Source organism: Acanthaster planci, linkage group LG15, assembly GCF_054643075.1.
Source record: "Acanthaster planci isolate LZ-2023a linkage group LG15, COTS_SCS, whole genome shotgun sequence".
Classification (NCBI taxonomy): Eukaryota; Metazoa; Echinodermata; class Asteroidea; order Valvatida; family Acanthasteridae; genus Acanthaster; species Acanthaster planci.
Window position 1 is genome coordinate 7967739 of NC_141791.1, and position 19362 is coordinate 7987100.

General features: G+C 38.2%; 2 protein-coding genes across 5 annotated transcripts in view; one reads left to right on the plus strand and one right to left on the minus strand.

Moving 5' to 3' along the window:
• fig4 (FIG4 phosphoinositide 5-phosphatase) overlaps window positions 1-2266 on the plus strand; it is a 23552-nt gene extending 21286 nt beyond the window's left edge. For all 3 annotated transcript variants that reach the window (XM_022248767.2, XM_022248771.2, XM_087146922.1), the window contains one exon: window positions 1294-2266. In XM_022248767.2, coding sequence (XP_022104459.1) covers window positions 1294-1471 — 178 coding nt within the window. In that variant the 3' untranslated portion in view covers window positions 1472-2266. The remainder of the gene's footprint in view (window positions 1-1293) is intronic.
• Window positions 2267-19006, minus strand: pex7 (peroxisomal biogenesis factor 7). Of its 2 annotated transcripts, none has more exons than XM_022248774.2 (11): window positions 18878-19006; window positions 14596-14759; window positions 14284-14341; window positions 13866-13980; window positions 13704-13739; window positions 13115-13192; window positions 12243-12351; window positions 10433-10542; window positions 5512-5625; window positions 5066-5221; window positions 2267-4732 (listed from the first exon to the last, which is right to left on the minus strand). In XM_022248774.2, the coding sequence occupies exons 2-11, from the start codon at window positions 14711-14713 to the stop codon at window positions 4649-4651; spliced, it is 978 nt and encodes a 325-aa protein (XP_022104466.1). In that variant the 5' UTR covers window positions 14714-14759; window positions 18878-19006; the 3' UTR covers window positions 2267-4648. The 2 variants fall into 2 exon arrangements, with proteins under 2 accessions (XP_022104466.1, XP_022104465.1); XM_022248773.2 differs by having other exon boundaries at window positions 14596-14763; window positions 18878-18973.
• Window positions 19007-19362: the final 356 nt, after the last annotated feature.

Here is a 19362-nt window from a genome sequence, read left to right on the forward strand (position 1 = left end):
TCTTTTCATACACATTTAATGCCTTTGTGAGTTTTCACAAGTTGTTGGACACAATCGATATTAAGAAATTTTGGTAACTTATTTTACATGTAGCTTTATAAAGCAATGCTGGTTTTACTTTTTAACATTTGAGCTGCTGTGTAATCACCCACGGACACCTTATAAAGTCCATAAACAAAACAATCAATTTTGTTTTAAAAGGCCTACATTTTATTTCATTTTTATTCCTGCCGATGTGCATTATCAGAGGTCTGATCTTTAAGTCTGCAGCCACTTATCTGTAGGTTCAACATAACCCCATTTGACCACATTTGCTCACATGATGATCATTGGGAGGGAATACTTTAACTCAAGCGGGGTCAGCATGATTGGTAGTGGGTGAAGGGAAACTGGTTTTTTTTTTTAAGTTGGTACTCGGATCAGTCGACCTTTCAGATTCAAAAGTGAAAAAAATATTTTTTTTATTTGTAAAAATCAGGGATCCACCAAAAGCAATTTACCGATGTAAAAAATACTATTCTCTGTCCTCAAAATTTCTTCTTTAAAATCTGTGCACCAGCTTATAAAAAAAGGCCTCCATTAGGTTGTCTTCTACCTTTTTTGTGGCTTTTGTTTTTCAATTCATTCTGCTCAATCAGTATGTACTTTTCTGTGAGAGGAGACCACAATTCAAACTCAATAGAAGCTTCCTTTAAAATAATCCTTTAAAGCCACGATTATCGAATTTTTCTAGTCGAGTTTCCCCAGTAAGATACACAAAAATGTATCACCTTCGGACCAGTACCGTGTACATGTACTCAATGATATGTACTGTGCATTGCAGTAGTAAGTCCAACCACAGTGCATACACATTATGCATAATGTTCGACTGTGTGTATGGATGAAATAAGACAGTCCACACGTTGGTGCTGCGTGGCGGTTGTGGAAAAGTAGATCTGGCAGGTCAGACTGGCCACCCGCAGTGTGTTGATGGATGGCATAATTGACAGTAGACAAGGACGCCTTCCTTACGGTATAGATTAAAATTGGAATCCTGGCTGCAGAGAGGGCCAGATTTTTAAAAGAGAAATTTGCCCCATGAATGGACTGGTTCCTGAGGAATGTCTTTGGTCATTAATTATTCACCATTAACTCTGGTTTATCAACTTTTCATCTTCATCCGATGAATTTACCCTGGATCAAATATGAATGCTTTTCAAAATACAAAATATTGCATATTTTAATGCTTGAGGTATGGCTGTGTTTTATTTGGCAAATAATAAATTAACGAGTAGTTCTTGATCTCTTTGATAGCATTCCAAACAGTGTCTTCTCATTGGACAGTTCTTATGAAGTCACTCCACCCACTCTTAGTCGATCATCACGAGCCATCTATGAGGCTTTTGTACTCAAAGGAATGGTGGGTGCACAACCAGTCTTCTGTAAGGATCAAGATATCTACAGAAAATTTGTCAAGTATAAAAGCATGTAATGTTGAGCATCACTTTGGTCTAGGTACCAGTTTTGACTCAAGACTATCATACCAGCACAGTTTGTGCCATGTCTTACAGGCTTTTTTCAAATTTGTGGTAACATAATGACACCACAAAAATGCTTGCACCCACTTACCCTACTTACACGCCTAGAGGAAACAGGCAGTGGCTTAACTTTGGTCAGAAATATATTTGTACAGTAAAATATTAGTAACACAGAGTTTCACCCGGACAAAAACCACCTCAAAGGCTAAAAACGTATCTTGTCCCATCTTATGAACTTGTTCAATACTTAATCCTCATCAAGTGCAGATGAATCCCTTGAATGGAGAAGATTTGAAATCATTGAAGTGATGAAAGGTGCAATAGCTCATTACAGTTGCTTTGTTTTCAAAGCTCCATATAAGAAAAGCTCTATTGCTCTCAAGCATGTCTGTCCTCTCATTTCTTAAGACTGAGCTGAGACTGATCTTTGGCTATTTTAATTAAATTACTCCCAGATATTTTCTTTATTTCAGTACTTTTTTAGCATTGGAACAAACCACTGCATAATACATGTATTGTATTTTCCTATATTTTCTTCTTGTCAGCAGTTATCATCTTTTACTGTCTCTTGTGACTGATAATTTCAGTTTTCAGCTTTATAATAGCGCATATTTTGGTTAAGATCATTTCATTTGTAATATTTTCTTTTGTTATTAATGCTTGTATCATAAATTTGCATTTATGAAATTTAATGACCAAAATATATGCAAACAAAAGTTTTTTCAATAAAAGGTAGATTTGATCTCTGATTTGATTTTCATTTTGAACATTTTATTGATTGCATGATAAAATCCTTGTGATTATAAAATCCCGGAATATTTCAAATTAAAAGTTACTGGAGAACTCTGAAATTAAGTGTGCAGTACATCAGGGTGCTGCAGGGAAGTTAGTTGCGAAGTAGGTTAGGTTCCACAGCTGTCTGAGAAGTTACATTTTATTTTCCAAATGAACCAGAGACAAACTTCATGTGGATTGACTTAAGATCCCAAAGTAATGCCCTAATGACCATACTATAAAGTTGATACACTTTGAAGGGTAAGGAATTCACATGTACACATTATAGCTGAACAATCCAAGCCAATATGAATTCAAAATACCATTTATCTACATTTTCAGGAAATCAGCAACTTGTCCTGCATAGACCTGAGTGAACATTTTTAACAACTTTGCGTGAACAGGCCTTTGTAAAATAATGGAAGTTTACACACTTCATTAGTTGAAGACTAAAGCAGATACTAGTACTTCCAATTTTTCTGAAAGAAACATAATTGTGGTTTTTTAATCTTTGGCATAACTCATAACATACAATTACTTCTCAGTATCGCAGGAGAATAACTGATTGATGATAGGAAATACAGTTATCTTCCACAGATCAATTTTATCAAACTCACAACACCTTAGGATTTGTATGATAGGTCTTGTGATGGGTAACTACACCATAATCAAGTATACCTTTCATGGACACAACCAACCATTCCATTCATTATTATGCGAGTCCAAAGTGAACTTTAAGAATATATTGCCTATTTTTACTCTTGGAACAACAGTGAAAAGATTATAGCAATTTTCATTTTTAATTTTGTTTTTAAATAAAAGTGGTGGACACTTACTGTACCAACTTGAAGAATGAGCTCACATGCCTTTGGAAATGTCTAAACCTGGGTGATTTTCACTATCTTTGGTGTTCAAAAATATTCAAAAATTCATTTTTTTTCCTGAATGCCTGACCCCTCGAGTGACTGTCTGGTGACTACTCTAATCTGACAGACAACATCTATTGATGCCCAAGTATTTCATCCAGGCCTGCAGCCTTGTAAAATGAGCCCAGATTGTGCGGTGTTACGTAAGTTTCTTTTGTTCCCAAAACTGGCACAGTTCACTGCACTTTTGTCCCCAGTGGTAATCTACTCACGCTGAATGCCACAAACAGTGGCATAATCTTTTAAAAAAATGACTGATTTCCTCCGCTATTGATAACTGAAAAAATGTTGGCAAAACCCAGCAACTTGGTCTTTTGTTCCAAGTAGGTCTTTTGTTACAAGGCCCAGTTTTTTTGTCCAATTTTGGGTACCCTGGCTGTGCTTACAAACCCAAGATACCCGAAACTGCATTCCTTGGCAGCAAGTGGTTCGAGGTGAAGTGCCTTTGAAATACAGTACATGTGTATGAATTCAATTATATATAACGGGTTTGCCCTTACCCACCAACGTATAGTAATAAGCACCGCATGCTCAGTGCTTGTCCGAGAGCTTGCGAAAAACCTCACAAGCTTACTCGGGTGGGACTCGAACCCACGACCTCCTGCTTACTAGTGCAGATGTCTTAACCACTCGACCACCGAGCTGGCCGGTCCGAGTCAAATGAAGCAGCGGGTAACGTGAACTATTTTCAAGATGTATTTTTGCGTTGGGGAGATGTTAATTATATATAACGGATTGCCCTTATGAATGAATTCAGCTCTTAAAAGACACTGCTTGTGTTTAAGGTGAACCAGTGACTCCTTTACAGAAAGTATTGCCATGAAAATAAACAATGCATTCAACTAAACATGACAACATTCCTGAAATAATTGGTATCAACCATCATAATTAGTAACAGCCTACTATCCACTGTCATTTTCTATGAATTGCAATGTACATGTAAGTACCTTGAAATTGACCCCTGATATCTTAGCACTGTGGATTTGATGTTGAAAAGTGGGTTACAGATAGTTGCATGTTGGAATCTGGCCAGGACATGTAATTTTACTAGATGAATTTATGGCTTACCGAGGTTGACGTACACAAGTCCCAGGCCTGATGGTGGGTCATGTGTTATCCACAAGGCTCAATGTCATTTACATACTTACTACTGAACCTGGAAACCTATTGTGAAGGAGCACAGATTCACCTTAACATTTCTGACTAGTGGCATGGTTAGCTGATCAAGCTATGTGCATCCAGGGAAGATGGTGCAGTACAATGACCAAAGTCATCTGTCGTATCACCTCAGAGGTAAGTATACATTCACATCACAAAGGAATACAACTACTGCATTCTTGGTCTTAGACCAGGACTTACACATGAATATACACCTCAGGGATTGCTTCATTTGAAGGATATCGATCATTCATTTAGATTTATGAATGGTGATCAAGAAGGTCCTGGGACAGGATTCTCCAGCAATGATTTAGGAGTGAATACAACAGTCCTGTCATCCCATCCACAGTCTGCCAACTAAAACAAACACATGGAAATCACAATGAAGATTAGTGGAAATGGATTGAAAAACAAAAACCCAACAGTGGATCATTTTCAATTCCGGATGTGGGATACTGCAGTATTAACGGGAAAGTGAGAATCACCTATAGGGTTTAGAGGTCCTGAAATTCATGACCAGTGGCGTCATTTAAAGACGTGTGCAGCAGAGCAGTGGACAATGCCATGGTGCTGAAATTATGCTGATCCAGCTAGTGAATCACTTCACGAATTGCCAGATAAGGAGAGGAGCTGGACAGGGTCCAATATTGTCCCTTAAACCTTACCCCGCCCCCCAAAAAATAACTTCACCTGGCCAGGGATGTGCAGGTTGAAGTCTAACCCACAAACAAACTCTGTGTGATGTTCAATGGTCTCGAGGGGTGTAGTTTGAAGAGCAAAGTCCCATGTCCGAACAGTGAAGTCGTAGGAGCAAGATGCAAGCACTGTCTTCTTGTGAGGAGAACACTGTTGAGACATTTACACAAATTTACTCCATCGTAAGGTACATGTACATTCAGTACTTTCAAAACGATGATTACATTACATGTATTGCTACTGCTAACACACTACCTGTCCTTAGAGGTGTAAGCTGTACCTCATGCCTTTACAGACTTGGTAGCTTAGAACATTTTGTTTCCAACATGAGAATTTGCTTCGTCAGTTTTCACATCAGAAAGTTAATGGATATACACAAAATTATAAGTAGATTCTTTAACGGATTCTGACTTGTGATTTGAACTTTGACAGCACTGTACCTTTATTCTCCTAAGTGCACGTGTGTGCCCTCCAAGCTGAAATACTGGTACTTTGGGGTTTCTAAGATCAAATCCACAAATCTTACTATCCACTGATCCAGCCAGTAGTAAATTCTGAAAGCAAATTCAAGGAATGTTCTATTGTTAGTATTCTTACAAATGGGTCATTAGGGAGACATTTTGTGGTAAATTTTTCGACCTTAGGGAGACATCGGTCATTAGGGAGACATTAGCTCCCAGAAGGAGGCCGAATTTTACGTCCAAATTTTGAGAGATGATAGATTGGGGTCTAAATTGAAAACATACAAAGTTTGGTTCAGATCAGATTAGGGAATATTTAATTATGGGGCAGTAAAGTTTGTGCATGTTCTTATGGGAATGTCTCCCAAGCGACCCATTTCCAGTAAACAATATTACTGTTTTAAACTCTATGAGTAAGCATGTATGTGATTACTTCAATGAGAGTTCTAGAAAGGATATTTCATTTCTGTAATGTAATTTAAGAAGACACTTTTCACTTATTTAACTTTAAAATGTTGATTGTTAAAATAAGTTTTACAAAAGGTAAATTACAGAAATATATTTCCACTTTTGTTTGCAACAAATGATGATGTGTACTAATCAAGTTACAAAATCAGGGGCGATATTTCTTTTTGAAGTTGCGTCCACGCTTGTAGCATAATGAATTCCCTCCAGTGTAAAATTCTCAGTAAATCATATACCAGATGATGGAGAATTGTTAAAACCAATCCTGGACCACCCCTTCCAGGTCATCAATTGCAACCTTCAGCCAGAAACTCTCACCATCAGACGGAAACAACTTGGAGCATTTATCACTAAAATGTGAGAAATCTGAAGAATAAGTTAGACCGCCTCCACAGCAACCTATTAAGTAATCTACATCCACTTGGAAACTACAGAATCTTCGCTTTGACAGAAACTTGGTTGTCATCTGACATCTATGATGCAGAAGTTACAGTACCAGGTTACACAATATTTCATAAAGATAGATTGAATAGCAGAGGGGGAGGAGTTTTAATGGGCTGTCACAACTCTCTGCAGTGCCAGAGGAGAACCAATCTTGAACAGAATGATCTTGAACTCATCTGGGTTGAGGTGAAGACACGGAAGAGAGATCGATGTCTACTAGGCATCTTCTACCGACCTCCCAACAGCGGAAGCCAACCACTGGCGGATCTTGGGGACTGTCTTATGAATGCCTCTCGGGAATATAGTAACATTTGTCTTATGGGCGACTTTAACCTGCCTACCCTTCATTGGAATGTCACCACCAGTTTTCCGAAGCCCAAAACACCCATCGATGAGATATTTGTGGATGCAGTAATGAACACCCACAATTTACGTCAACTCAATTTCAACACCACCAGAGGTGACCACATTCTTGATCTTGTCCTCTGCACTGTCGAGATGGAAGCAAGTTGCCAAGTGGGAGATGATGTTTTCAGTTCGGACCACAGTGTACTCGGCATTACCATCACCATATAACCGTCAATGAATCACGTTAAATCAAATCAAATGAACTTCAATTACACCTTACAGTGTGTTCCATGGTGCTTACTAGGGGCAACATCGGACTGCCATGAAGCAGCTTCACTCTTTCATGACTTTGTTGAGGCTGCCATCACAGATGTGGTGCCAAGAGTTAGACCACGCCGTACTACTCCACCGTGGTTTGATGGAGAACTCATGCAAGCTTTGAAAACCAAAGAAAAGGCTTTCAAGAAAAAGCATTCCAATTCCATCCCTGAGAATGTGCAAGCTTTCAAGATGGCCCGCTCATCCTTCAAACAGCTTGCAGGGAAAAAGTACAGGGAGTATCTGGAGACATTAGGTGGGGACCTGGGGAGGAACCCTAGGCATTTCTGGAGCTTCATAAAGACACGATCACGTACACGCACACTGCCTCCGGTTCTCGAGAATGAGGCGAATGGAACACAAGCAGATACTGCAGTCAGCAAAGCATCACTTCTGATGGACTATTTTCAAAGTACTTACCTGCCAACTGATGATAGCAACATCTTACCGTATGTTCAACCAGCCAGTTAGGACTCTATGCCACCCATTCAAATCGACACCATTGTCACAGAGCATGAACTCATGGATATTAATCCTTCAAAAGCTTGTGGCCCTGATAATCTTCCCGGTTTAGTTTTGAAGTCGTGTGCACATATAATTTGTGACCCACTGACTTACCTTTTTCAAAGATCACTCAATGAAGGAATTTTTTCAGGTACATGTAGCTGGAAAGCTGCTAATGTTGTGCCCCAACATAAGTCTAGTACCAAGAAAAATGCAGCTAATTACCGACCAGTGTCTTTATTACCACTTGTTTCCAAAGTACTCGAGAGAATTTTATGTGCTCAGCTCGTAAATCATGTCCAGCCTGCTATCTCTGATCAGCAGCATGGATTCGTACCCGGTAGGAATTGCACCACTAATCTTACTACCTTATTACACTTACAGGAAGCTTATTCTGCTGTTGATCGGGGTGGCCAGATGGACGTGGTCTACACTGATTTATCCAAAGCGTTTGATCGGGTCAACCACCATCTTTTACTTCACAAACTTGCAGCTTATCATGTACATCCTCAGTTACTTAACCTGTTACGTAGCTATTTAACTGATAGGAAACATCAAGTGGTTGTTGAAAGTGAATGTTCCAGCTGGTATCCAGTCTCTACAGGTGTCCCTCAGGGCTCAGTGTCAGGTCCATTGTTATTCACCTTGTTTATTAATGACCTACCATCAAGTCTTATGAACAGATCACTACTGTTTGTAGATGATATGAGAGTTTTTCGCCAGGTTTTTAATGATTATGATTGTGTCTCTTTACAAGATGAATTAACAAGATTAGGTGCATGGTGTACAACGTGGAAATTAAATCTTAACCTCCAGCAGTGTTCTGTAATGAGCATCACATTAAAAAGGAAACCTGTCATGCATCGCTATGCTATATCTGATTATGTTTTGAACAGTGTTCTATTCAGCGAAATCTTGGAATTTTTATAGAAAACAGGTTAAATTTTGTATCTGGTGTTGATTTTATTGTAAAGAAGGCGAATCGCATTATTAGCTTGGTGTGGCGAAACTTCTGACATTGTAAAAGTGAACATGTACTTCGTACACTGTGCTGCTCCCTAATCAGACCCAAAGTGGAATATTGCACAGTGATATTTACATGTAATCCTACTTCTCACTCACAATCTAAGCGACTGCCAGAAAGACTGCAACAGCGTTATTTAATGTTTATGTATAGGGTCCTACACAATGATCGTCGTATTATATCTTACTCTGAACTGTGTGACTTGTTTAATTTGCCAACTCTCGTCCAGAGGAGAACAGTCAATAATTGCTTATTCCTCTACAAACATATCCATAACCATTACAATTTAACTACCAATAACCCACTTTCCTTCCATGTTCCAGAACGCCGAACCAGATCTGCACCCAAACACATCATGCATGTTCCGTGGAGCCGGGTGGAGGTAACGAAGCAAGGCTTTGTTTCAAGGATTTCAACTGCCTACAACCGACTCCACGAGATGTGTGATGTGTTTGGGGTGCTTACATTGAATTCGTTCCGTACAGAGATTAACAGGAATTCTTCGCACTCATAACTCAATTATGTACATGTAAACTGCCACAGGTTTAAGCTAGTTTTACACTGAATGATTTTAACTTAAATGTATGTATTTACTCACATGTATGTTTATACAATTATTGATTTATTTACGAGTAATTTAGATTTGTCCCTTTTTTTTATTTTACCCGTAAGTCAGTTTTTATTATTAGTTGTTTTTTGTTTTGTTTTCCATTATACTTGTAAGTGGCGGATCTCCGCTGTTGGATATCAGAATAAATAAATAAATAATAAAAAATAAAATCTCAAAATCGATTGAAATCGTTTTGGGGCTGTTTCTACTTTGACCCGTTTCCACTTGATTTTGAAAAATAATGTTAGAGCAAAGGTTTTGATCCTCAAGTCCAGGGCCAAAGTTTTAACGCCTCAAACCTTAAGGCCAAGCCTTTATTCTAAAGGCCAAAGCCCTCTAGTATAAACTTACTATTAATATTTTTTATAATTATAACATGTCACATTATAATCTATCATAAATTAATCCACTCATATACAATATAATTCACTTATCTGATGACAAGGTATTTTGGCCACCTTATTTACATGTAGATACTCAAATGGCAGGCATTTCAATGCAAGCCCACTAGTTAGTTATTACACCGATCTAAAATCCAGTGTTAGATGACAAGTACAATGAATTCTGCATGGCGTGCTTAAGATCAGAGTATGTGTATGTGGAAAGTGACCGTACTTTGACCTTTTGATTAGCAAAATATCAGTTACTGAGTGCAATAAACTCAGAGTATAATCAGCAGTCTGTAGCAGAAATCAGATGATATTGTCTACCTCATATAACTGCATGCAAGTTAAATATATTTATATCTCCTTGGTCCGAGAAGTACATGACACAGAAAATTATTATACATTTAGTTTTGTTTGGGGGAAGCAGTACGATGTCCTAGGCCTACCACTGTAAAAGTGATGATTTCTAAATCTGGCTTGTCTTCCCTCCGACATGGTATGATGATTTTGCAGAAAATTCACAGATGACCATAAGGTGTATGTTTGCAGAACAGCAAAATTTCAAACAAATGTACCCGGAAATTTAAAAAAATGATGGGCCTTGAAGACCAAGGCTCTAATATTGCAGACATGGATCAAAAAAGGTCAAGACTGTTGTGCTTAAGCCTTAAGGCTAAGGCCAAGGCCTTAACACCAAGCAGGCGGCCTTAAAGCCAAGGCTCAGGATCAAGGCACTACATCACTGACATATACCGGCATATACAACTTCACGTTTGATGATTTGAATGACTATGCACTTACCTGGTCATATTTGCACCAATCACATGTGACAATTTCACAGTTTGTTGCAGGAATGATCATTCGAGCTGCACCAGGACTTTTGATATCCCATAACCTCAATGTGTGGTCTCCTTTTATATAAAAAGAAAAATACAAACCATTAGCTAAGGCCTTGTATCCCATTCAACATTAAAATGTAATTTTTCTGCAGATGATTGGATATTATGTAGATATCATAACAGGTACCCTCTAATGGGGCCGAGCCACGGATGTACATTAAAAAATCTGGACTTGCAATTCCCTTCATCAGCTTATAGAGATCATTGAATTCACTAGCGGCCATTCTACCGAGCCGAATTCAACGTTTGCCCAGCAATTCCCGCCTTTGTTCTCCCTGGTGTCAATAGAAGCGAGCCAACCCACACATTTGTATTCAGCTCGGTAAAATGGCCGCTGGTTGGCTTTTATTTCATACAAAGGCATTGCAAGTCCAGTTTTTTTAAGTACGTCCGTGGGACAAGCCCACCAGTTGGAGAGGGACACAAACTCAGAAATAAGTCACATGGAGCAAACACAATCAAATTTTGGTTTCCGAAAAATATTCATGGAAAAAGAAAACAATGATTATTTTAACTCTCTCTGGTAGAAAAATTGCAAGTTCTTGCGAGTCAGAATGAAAACAAGTATTGAAGTGTACATGTAGCTGCAGTGAATTTTTCTGAGACAAATCTTATGCAATTTTTTACTCTTCTTCAATGTATAAAACCCCTTTTACACTCCTATTTGGTTAAATACACTGGAAAGCGCACTTTTTAAACACTTAAATTATCCATGCTTTCCTGGACAACCGAGGGCCCTGTTCCTGTGATGTCACCCGGGGAACACATAGCTCACAGCACAGGTTTTTCTGTTAAAATTGTGAACCGAGAGTTTACTTTCTGAAAATATTTCTGAGAAAGATATTGATTCTTGATTATTGCTATGCACATAAGCAACAATGAATCAGAATCAGCAAAGAACAAAAAAAATTGGTCCAGCAATTGAAAATTATGTGGGACTTTTTTGTGTACAGACCAATGTCACATTGAGCTTTTCTTCCTGTGACGATATCACAGTCTTGCTCATGAATATGGAAATATCCTTTGTATAAAAATCATAAAAGGCAATAAAATATCTTTGCAGTGTGAAACAAAAACTGTAAATAACGTTACCTGAGATACAATGGTGCATCTTGAAATTTGTATCAAAAGAAATTAATTGCAGCTGCCCTTCAAGAAATGTAGGATTTTTTCAAGTACACTTGTGGGTCCCATGATACTTCGCAAAAATAACATATTAAAGTACAGATAAATGTAAACTTACATGAATTGATGAAGAAGGCTGATGGAAAATATAAATTATACAGAATGAAAGGGGATAGATCACCTCTTGTAGCCAAAAGGAACTCAACATTTACACAAACTAAGAAAAAGAAACTAACATTTGCCAGTGGGCAGGGTCAGCCCATATAGATCTTCTGTTCCAACAACAAGCACAGTTCACTACTCCAGTAAGTGTGCAGTTGTACAAAAGACACACCGGGAGATCAGTGCATCAGTGCATGGAAGGGTTCCAGCATTCACGTATATATTTGTACCAATTAGCATGGCACAATACTCCAGGTGAAAAAATGTTTAATATTGGAATATATGACTTTATATAAAAAGATTTAGACCTTTTCTATTATTACCTGAAAACACACATTCAATCTACCTCATGTGGAACTGATTCTTAGGTAAGAGACTTTAATCTTGCCGCCACTGCATTGCTTAGGGATTTTGCTGTTATTTACCTGAAGCTGACGCAAAGCAGCCTGGGACATAAGGAGACCATATGGCACTATAGACAATGTGTTGATGACCAGTGAATGTTGCCAGGGAATGGTGGTGATTGGGATCCCACTGCAAAAATCCAAATCATTATTTTGTTATTCAATAATACATACAAAGATACATGGCATCAAGCTACTGAAAACGTTCCTTTGCCATATCCACTCAAACCTGTGCCCCTTAGTAACCAATAACTGAATATATGAATAAAATTCCCTGTCCCTGAATGTCCCTCCCCATTAATAACAAGTGTTGTTTTAAGCTAGTTACACAAAAAGCCCATCAGCAGTTTTGAAATATGTGACCCACTCCAGGAAAAGGTGATGTAAGTTGCACCATGCATTTACAAGCAATGACCCGCTTAACATTGGATTCGAAAATTCCTTTTTTCCGACAAAATCATTGAAAATACTAATTCCTTAGTCCTTGTGCGAATTTTGAAGGTGATTGTAACACAAGAACATGTTAGTTGCCAAGTAAGATTTAAATGCCTACAACCAACATCAGAGCCAGATATTTCAAAGCCTGTTTTCTTGGTTTTGCAATTTCAATTGCCTGGAATTAATATGCAAATGTGTCATAACTCTGGAATGGGAAAGGCTATGGAGACTTATCATATACCAAATGAAAGGTTACAGTGTGGGCTTTCCAGTCATGTATATAACTTGATTTTGTTTTTGTTGCAACTTGTATCGCTTTTTCCTAGAGCGGGTCACATATAAAACAACTACAATAATGACTACTCCTTTAAACAGCAAATTCGAATACCCTACTACATAATAAGGTCACATGGGAAAGAAGCATGTCCAGTATGAACTAATTGTGTAATACTGACCAGTTTGGCTGTTTTGTCCCATGATCCTGTCACCACAAAATTTTGGTCTCTGGTCTGGCTCCAATGCACACTGTAGACCTGAAGACAGATTCATAAGAAACATACATGTACATCCACTCACCAGAAATCAAATATACATGTACAGTAAGAACACAGAGCATAACGTTTATAAGAAACACAACTTGCTCAGCCTCAATAAGCCACAAATAAAGGCCACATGAGCTGATATGTACAGCGTCTAATCCGTTTGATTGGGATACACATTGGGTATTCTATTGTTAGTAATCCCAGTGGGGAATGGGTCAGCCTGGCTTCACATTCGTGTTGCGTGAAATTTGACCGAGATATTCACTTCTGAACGTTCACACTAATGGTCAGAAAGTACTTCGGGTCCAATCATAATTCCACCCTGTGTGTATACACAAGTCATAGTCATATAATGTACCGTAGTGCCCTTTTTAAGATTATTGTTTCCCACAGTTCCAAAGATTTCCCAAAAGCCTTCAAATGCTCTTTAAAACATTTAGCAAAATAGGACGAACTTCAAACATCCTGACAGCGATCCAACTTTAATATAACTGCACATTACCTCTTTGGTGTGCTCCTTGAATGCTTTGACTGGACCCTGAAAAGAAAGAGAAATAATTTACATTGTTGCTAAATAGAGTAATCTCTAGCCCACTTAGACTGTAATAGTAATGCATGTCAAATGTAACTACGAATATTCTTGAAGCTACAACATGTATCTCACCTTGGCTTGTGTGATGTCCCAGATCTGTACTGTGCCATCACCACTGCCACACACAATGATGTTCTTATTACATTCTGACCAAGCCAAATCAAACAGGCCCTCATTCCATTCATAACTGAGGGAAAATACAAACAATGTTACAGGATGTACAACATAGCACTGTACTGGTTTTTAACCAGTCTGGTTCAAAACATTCTGATACGATTGTTGGTTTAACAGTCAACACAAGCAGCCTTTGATTACACTCAGAAGAACCTTATTTTCAGCTACTCAGGTATGGTACATGTATGTTGGATTTTGTATGATGGTTTTGTTGCATGGTGATTATTGTTACTAAAAAAAGTTCAAGGGAAATGGAGGTTAAACCTACCAAAAAGAATTTCATGTACATGTACAGGTGGCAAAACAGGACATTTACCTGTTGAGAAGCACTGCTCCTGCTGGCAAGACATCAATGACAAACAAACTACCTTTGCCTATAACAGAGCAGACAGAATGAAACTATCAACTGACAGTGACGATGCAATGACGATAAGTGATCAGTAAAAATTAATGTTGACACCTGCTCTAAGCAATAAACTTGAAGTGCTTTTTATTACTTGTAAGTGCTTGAGCCAAAATTTACATGTAGCTCAACAAACCAAACCATTTGCATGAGAAAGAAATGGTCCTTGGGCTAAAAACTGGCTTCTCACTGACAGAAATGTAATTTAGTTTGTAGGGCACTTACCTGCAATACCAAAATGCTGAGAAGTTGCTACAGCTAACCTCTGTGGCAAATAGGGTGAGAACTGGACAGCATAGCCCTGGCGGCCTGGGGAACGAAAGGCAACTGGGGGCCGAAACATTGTGGTATTGGAGCACACTGAAGAATATCTACATGTACACGTGTACCTATCTGGAGGGAATGCAATAAGTATAACTTGTTTCGTACGTTTATAGGATGCACTGCATTTTTATGATTATGTGCACTGCATTTTTCAAACCACCCAGTAGCAAGTGGTTAAAGTTATCCATGTCAACTCAAAATTCTGTCTGCAGAAAGCTTCTTATGGGTAGTGCTAGCTGTGAAACTCCCATGAGAATCTGAACATATGCTAGATGAGATCCACCTAATTTAACTCCTTATAACTCTAAAATTTCCACAAGGCAAGGTATTTCATCAGCCACATTTGAGGTCAGAATACAAATCTGAAGTGATAATTAATATGGATCTCAGAAAATACTTGAAGGTTTTCATGGTGAAAGAACTATATGAGTAAAAAGATTGCGGTAACACCATGAATAAATCTCTTTCTTGAGTATGTGTGGTTCTGAGAAGAACTGGGGCAATCGTTTTATTAATATGAATCTCAACATTTACTCAGCACAGGGACCAATAAGACAAGTTAGACAACTGATTATTTTTAATTGCACTTCAAATGAGCTTCACATCAAATGATATCTTGACATATCATTTCGAAAGATAGTTGCTAGTGCAATGATATACATGTATGTACATAGTTTGGACAATAAATGCCTCTTTTTGAGTGTTGACTTGTATTAAAGCTTTTGGTTACCCTTGTGCTTCCTGAATGCCTGCTGCATTGTGTTTAGTTACATGTAGCTTCATTTAGATTGATTATAATATTTGTTAATACAATTTTTAAATGTGGTTCATAACCTCTGTGTGGGGGAGTTCTTGGTGGTCCAGTGGTAATAGTGGTAAGAGTCACTAACTCAAGATGAGGAGGTTTTGGGCTTGGTCTTTTCAAGCCCAAACCACAAACTGAGGTCTGAGTTCAGAATTTATTATACACAAAAGACATGCACCCGGCTCTTCCACTAACTACATGTACTATACCATGAACTCCAGGCAGGAGTTAAACTATGACGTATCCTTGTTGGGCATCAACGGCTGATTAGCACATTTGTCAGATCACTCTGGTCGATGGGTAAATTCTGTATGGGTCTTCAAGTTTCAAGTTCAAGTTTATGTATCAACAAATCGTGGAATAAGATCAACCGATTGCCCAAAGATTGAGTAATCCCACAGATTGAAATGGGAGGACATATATGTAGGAGCCAATTTGTTTAGACATTTAAAAAGAAGAACAGTCTTTTTAGATCTAACTCTCTCAGAAAATGGCACCCAGTTCAGTGTAGCAAACATATTTGCTGAGGGGATGAGAGAGGTGCATTTGAGGATTATTCCCGCAGCTCTTTTTAGACATTTGTTAAAAGTGGTATCGTGGGATATGTATCTTCCTCATACCGTGCAAAGGTATTCTAAAGTTGGCATAACTAAGCTAATGAAAAGTGTGTGCAGGCTACTTTGTCCGACGTAGTTCCGGATTCTGTTTAACATACCTTATTTTTTCTTACGTAATCAACATGTGGGCCCCAATAATAGCTCCCAAGCATTTACAAGATTTTTCTTTGACAATTGGGCTATCAGCAATGTAGAGGTTCAATTCTGTATTGGTGGTTTTCTGCCTTGAGCCAATAAGCATGTATTTGGTTTTATTTGTATTTAGTTCAAGTTTGTTTCTTGAGCACCAGTGTAGAATTCTGTTAAGAGCTACATTCAGATTCCTTTCTATTTCATTAATATTGGAAGAGCTGCATATATCTATATACATATACAAGTTACAATTTGTTGGGATACAGGATGGCAGATCACTTGTGTAAATAATGAATAAAAGCGGTCCTAAAATCGAACCCTGTGGGACACCAACGGTTAGAGGCAGAACCTTTGATATCTTACCCTCAATATTTACCGACTGACTACGGTCGCTTAGGTATGATTTAAACCAACCAATTAGTGAAGTAGACATGTTAAGCTTTTTTAATTTTTCAAGAAGAATTTCATGGTCAACACAATCAAATGCTTTACTGAGATCTATAAATACACTACAGTACTTCTCCATGCTCCATAGCCTGGAAACATCTATTTGTCAAATCGTGTAGGGTGGTTTCAGTTGAGTGCAAGGGTCTAAATCCTGACTGGAAACTAGGAATTAGGTTATTTTCTTCAACGTACATGTAAGTGTATACTGACAAGTGCACCCACCTTTCCAAAATCTTTGAGACAATTGGCAGTATAGAGATAGGATGATAATTGCTTACACTACATTTGTCTCCTCACTTGTGAATTGGTGTCACCAGAGCATATTTCCAGTCTTAGGGATATCTCCCACATGTGATGGAGAGGTTAAAAATATGAGACATTTGGTAATACATTGGGAAGCCATTTTGATCATTTTAACACTTATCCCCTCCGGACCTGCTGATTTCCCTACTGACATTGATGATATTTGCTTTCGAATAAATTCTTCTATTATGTGAGGTATCATGCATTCATCGTTGGGGGAGTCATGGACAGGAGCATCAGCATTATCATCTTTTCGAGGCTCATCCTAGGGACCATTACTACGTTTTCCAATTGTATAAATGTGTTCGTTAAATATACCAGCAATGTCAATAGGATCATCAATGTCTTTTCCATTTGGACAAGGGATGGAGTTTGGCACACTTTTCTGATTCTTCGGGAGAGCCTCCTTTATCTTTTTCCATAGCATGCATGAATTGCTTTTGCTTTCTTCTATGGCTGACTTGAAGTATTTGCTTTTCTTTTGACGTATTTTCTTAGTCACCGTGTTACGCACTTTTTTGTAAGAATCCCAATGTACACTGTACTTGTGAACCTGTGCGTTTGGCGATTTTGTGCACACGATCACGTTGCTTCATAAGTCAAAGAAGTTCCCCATCTAGCCAGTGTAAGAAGGCACCCCTAATATGTTCAGTTCCAATCAATGACAAAGGAATGTTTTGTCACAGCTCATTTGAATACATGTACATGTACAATGTAGCTTGTTAATTAGCTTAAAACTGAATGACTTGTGATGGATTTACAGGGATTTGCTGGGACTTGTGATGGTCAACACTGTCAATATTATCAGCCCTTAGAAAGAGATACATTACAACCAAAACTGTCCAATTTAGCAAGGCAAATATTTAAGTGTTTACTTGAATGGGACCGACATACATGTACATGTATGTAGACCGTGAACACTTTCATGTGCACGGTAAGGTTAACAAGCTACCTGTACATGCACTTATCATGTATAGACACAACAGACCTAAAATTAACAATTTACTTGTTGATGTGCCCTAACATGGCATGGTCCCTTATATTACATGTATGGGGCACACTTTGATTCTTCACTTGTCATGCTTGTAGTGCCTTGCCACAGCAATATTTTTACTTCAGATATCATTGTAAGCGGAATTTCATTGAATTCCCAACATTCTGATTTAAAAATCTTTATTTTACGCACCCTCTACCAAGTTTAGATAAAATTTTATTTTGGCCAAGTTTTCCATTTTTTTTATAACTCTTTTCAAATATGCCCAGAAAATACAAAATATTTTTATAACAAACTTGTGGTTGGGTCTTCCTTCCTCCATGGTATATGCTATTAAGGGGAGGAAATAATCTACTAAAATTATCAACTTTAAAAACTTCTTAAGTGTTTACGCCTGGGGCCTATATTATGTGGGCCATAGGCCTACATAACATAGGCCTACATGTACATGCATGTAGTATTTTTCTGACGTTTTTCGAGTTTAACCAACATAACCAAGCATCATTCTGTTTAAGTAAGTAGGCCTGTAGTATCATGGAGGTAGAATCACCGGCCCATGGTAGTATTAATCAAAATGCATTTACATTTTTTTTGACAAAAGGTTTAGCAATACTGTATGACATGTGGAAATCAAGCGAAAGTCAAATGCGCCACATCATGATCATGGAAACCAGTGCTAGTAAAATCATGGAGGTGATACAATATGTCCGGATACTGGGCACTTATTACGTAATACAAAAATGATGCTATATTTGTGATTATATAGTCCGAATAACTAGGACTCTGCGAATCGCCCCCCCCACACACACACACATGACCAAATAATAAAAGACGCGATTTGTGGAGCCCTACCCGGACTAGGCCAATATGGACAACTAAACTCACTCAGCTTATGCTCATCCACAATTCACAAGACGATCATCGCCATAGGCGCGGCCATCTTGAAATTCAGGTTTAAATTTGTGAACAGTAAATATCTTTTTAAAGGAAACAAGATACAAAATTTTGCATTTTCTCTAAGAGTTCAGAAGTAAATGTGATTCCTCTGATCTTTATTTTGTTTTACCGAAACTGTATATTTTGGTATAATTGATAAAAATATTCGATCACGCAAATTTAGTAAGATTGAAAGAGACAAAGTCTCGCGCAATAGCCTAGTTCTCAACTTCGAGGAGTTCGCTTTTTCGTGTCATTAATGGAGGCATATATGCGTCAATACGTGTGAAGCTCAATTCTCGAATACAACCATACACGTTTCAACGGGGGTTTGGCTGGTACCCTAGCAAGACAGTTGAAATGTCGCATTTGCCACTGGAACCAGTGAATAGATCTATAAATGGCGATTGGAGAGGTTATTGACAGCGTAGCCT

Excerpts from the sequence above, each read along its gene's own strand:
- pex7 (XM_022248774.2), bottom strand. The coding sequence starts at position 14,713 with ATGTTTCGGCCCCCAGTTGCCTTTCGTTCCCCAGGCCGCCAGGGCTAT. Across the intron at positions 13,193-13,703 it reads TCAAGGAGCACACCAAAGAG|GTCTACAGTGTGCATTGGAG; the intron begins GTAATGTGCAGT and ends ATCTGTCTTCAG. Across the intron at positions 4,733-5,065 it reads ACCTGCACATCCCTGGCCAG|TTGGCAGACTGTGGATGGGA; the intron begins GTGAAGTTATTT and ends TGTTTGTTTTAG.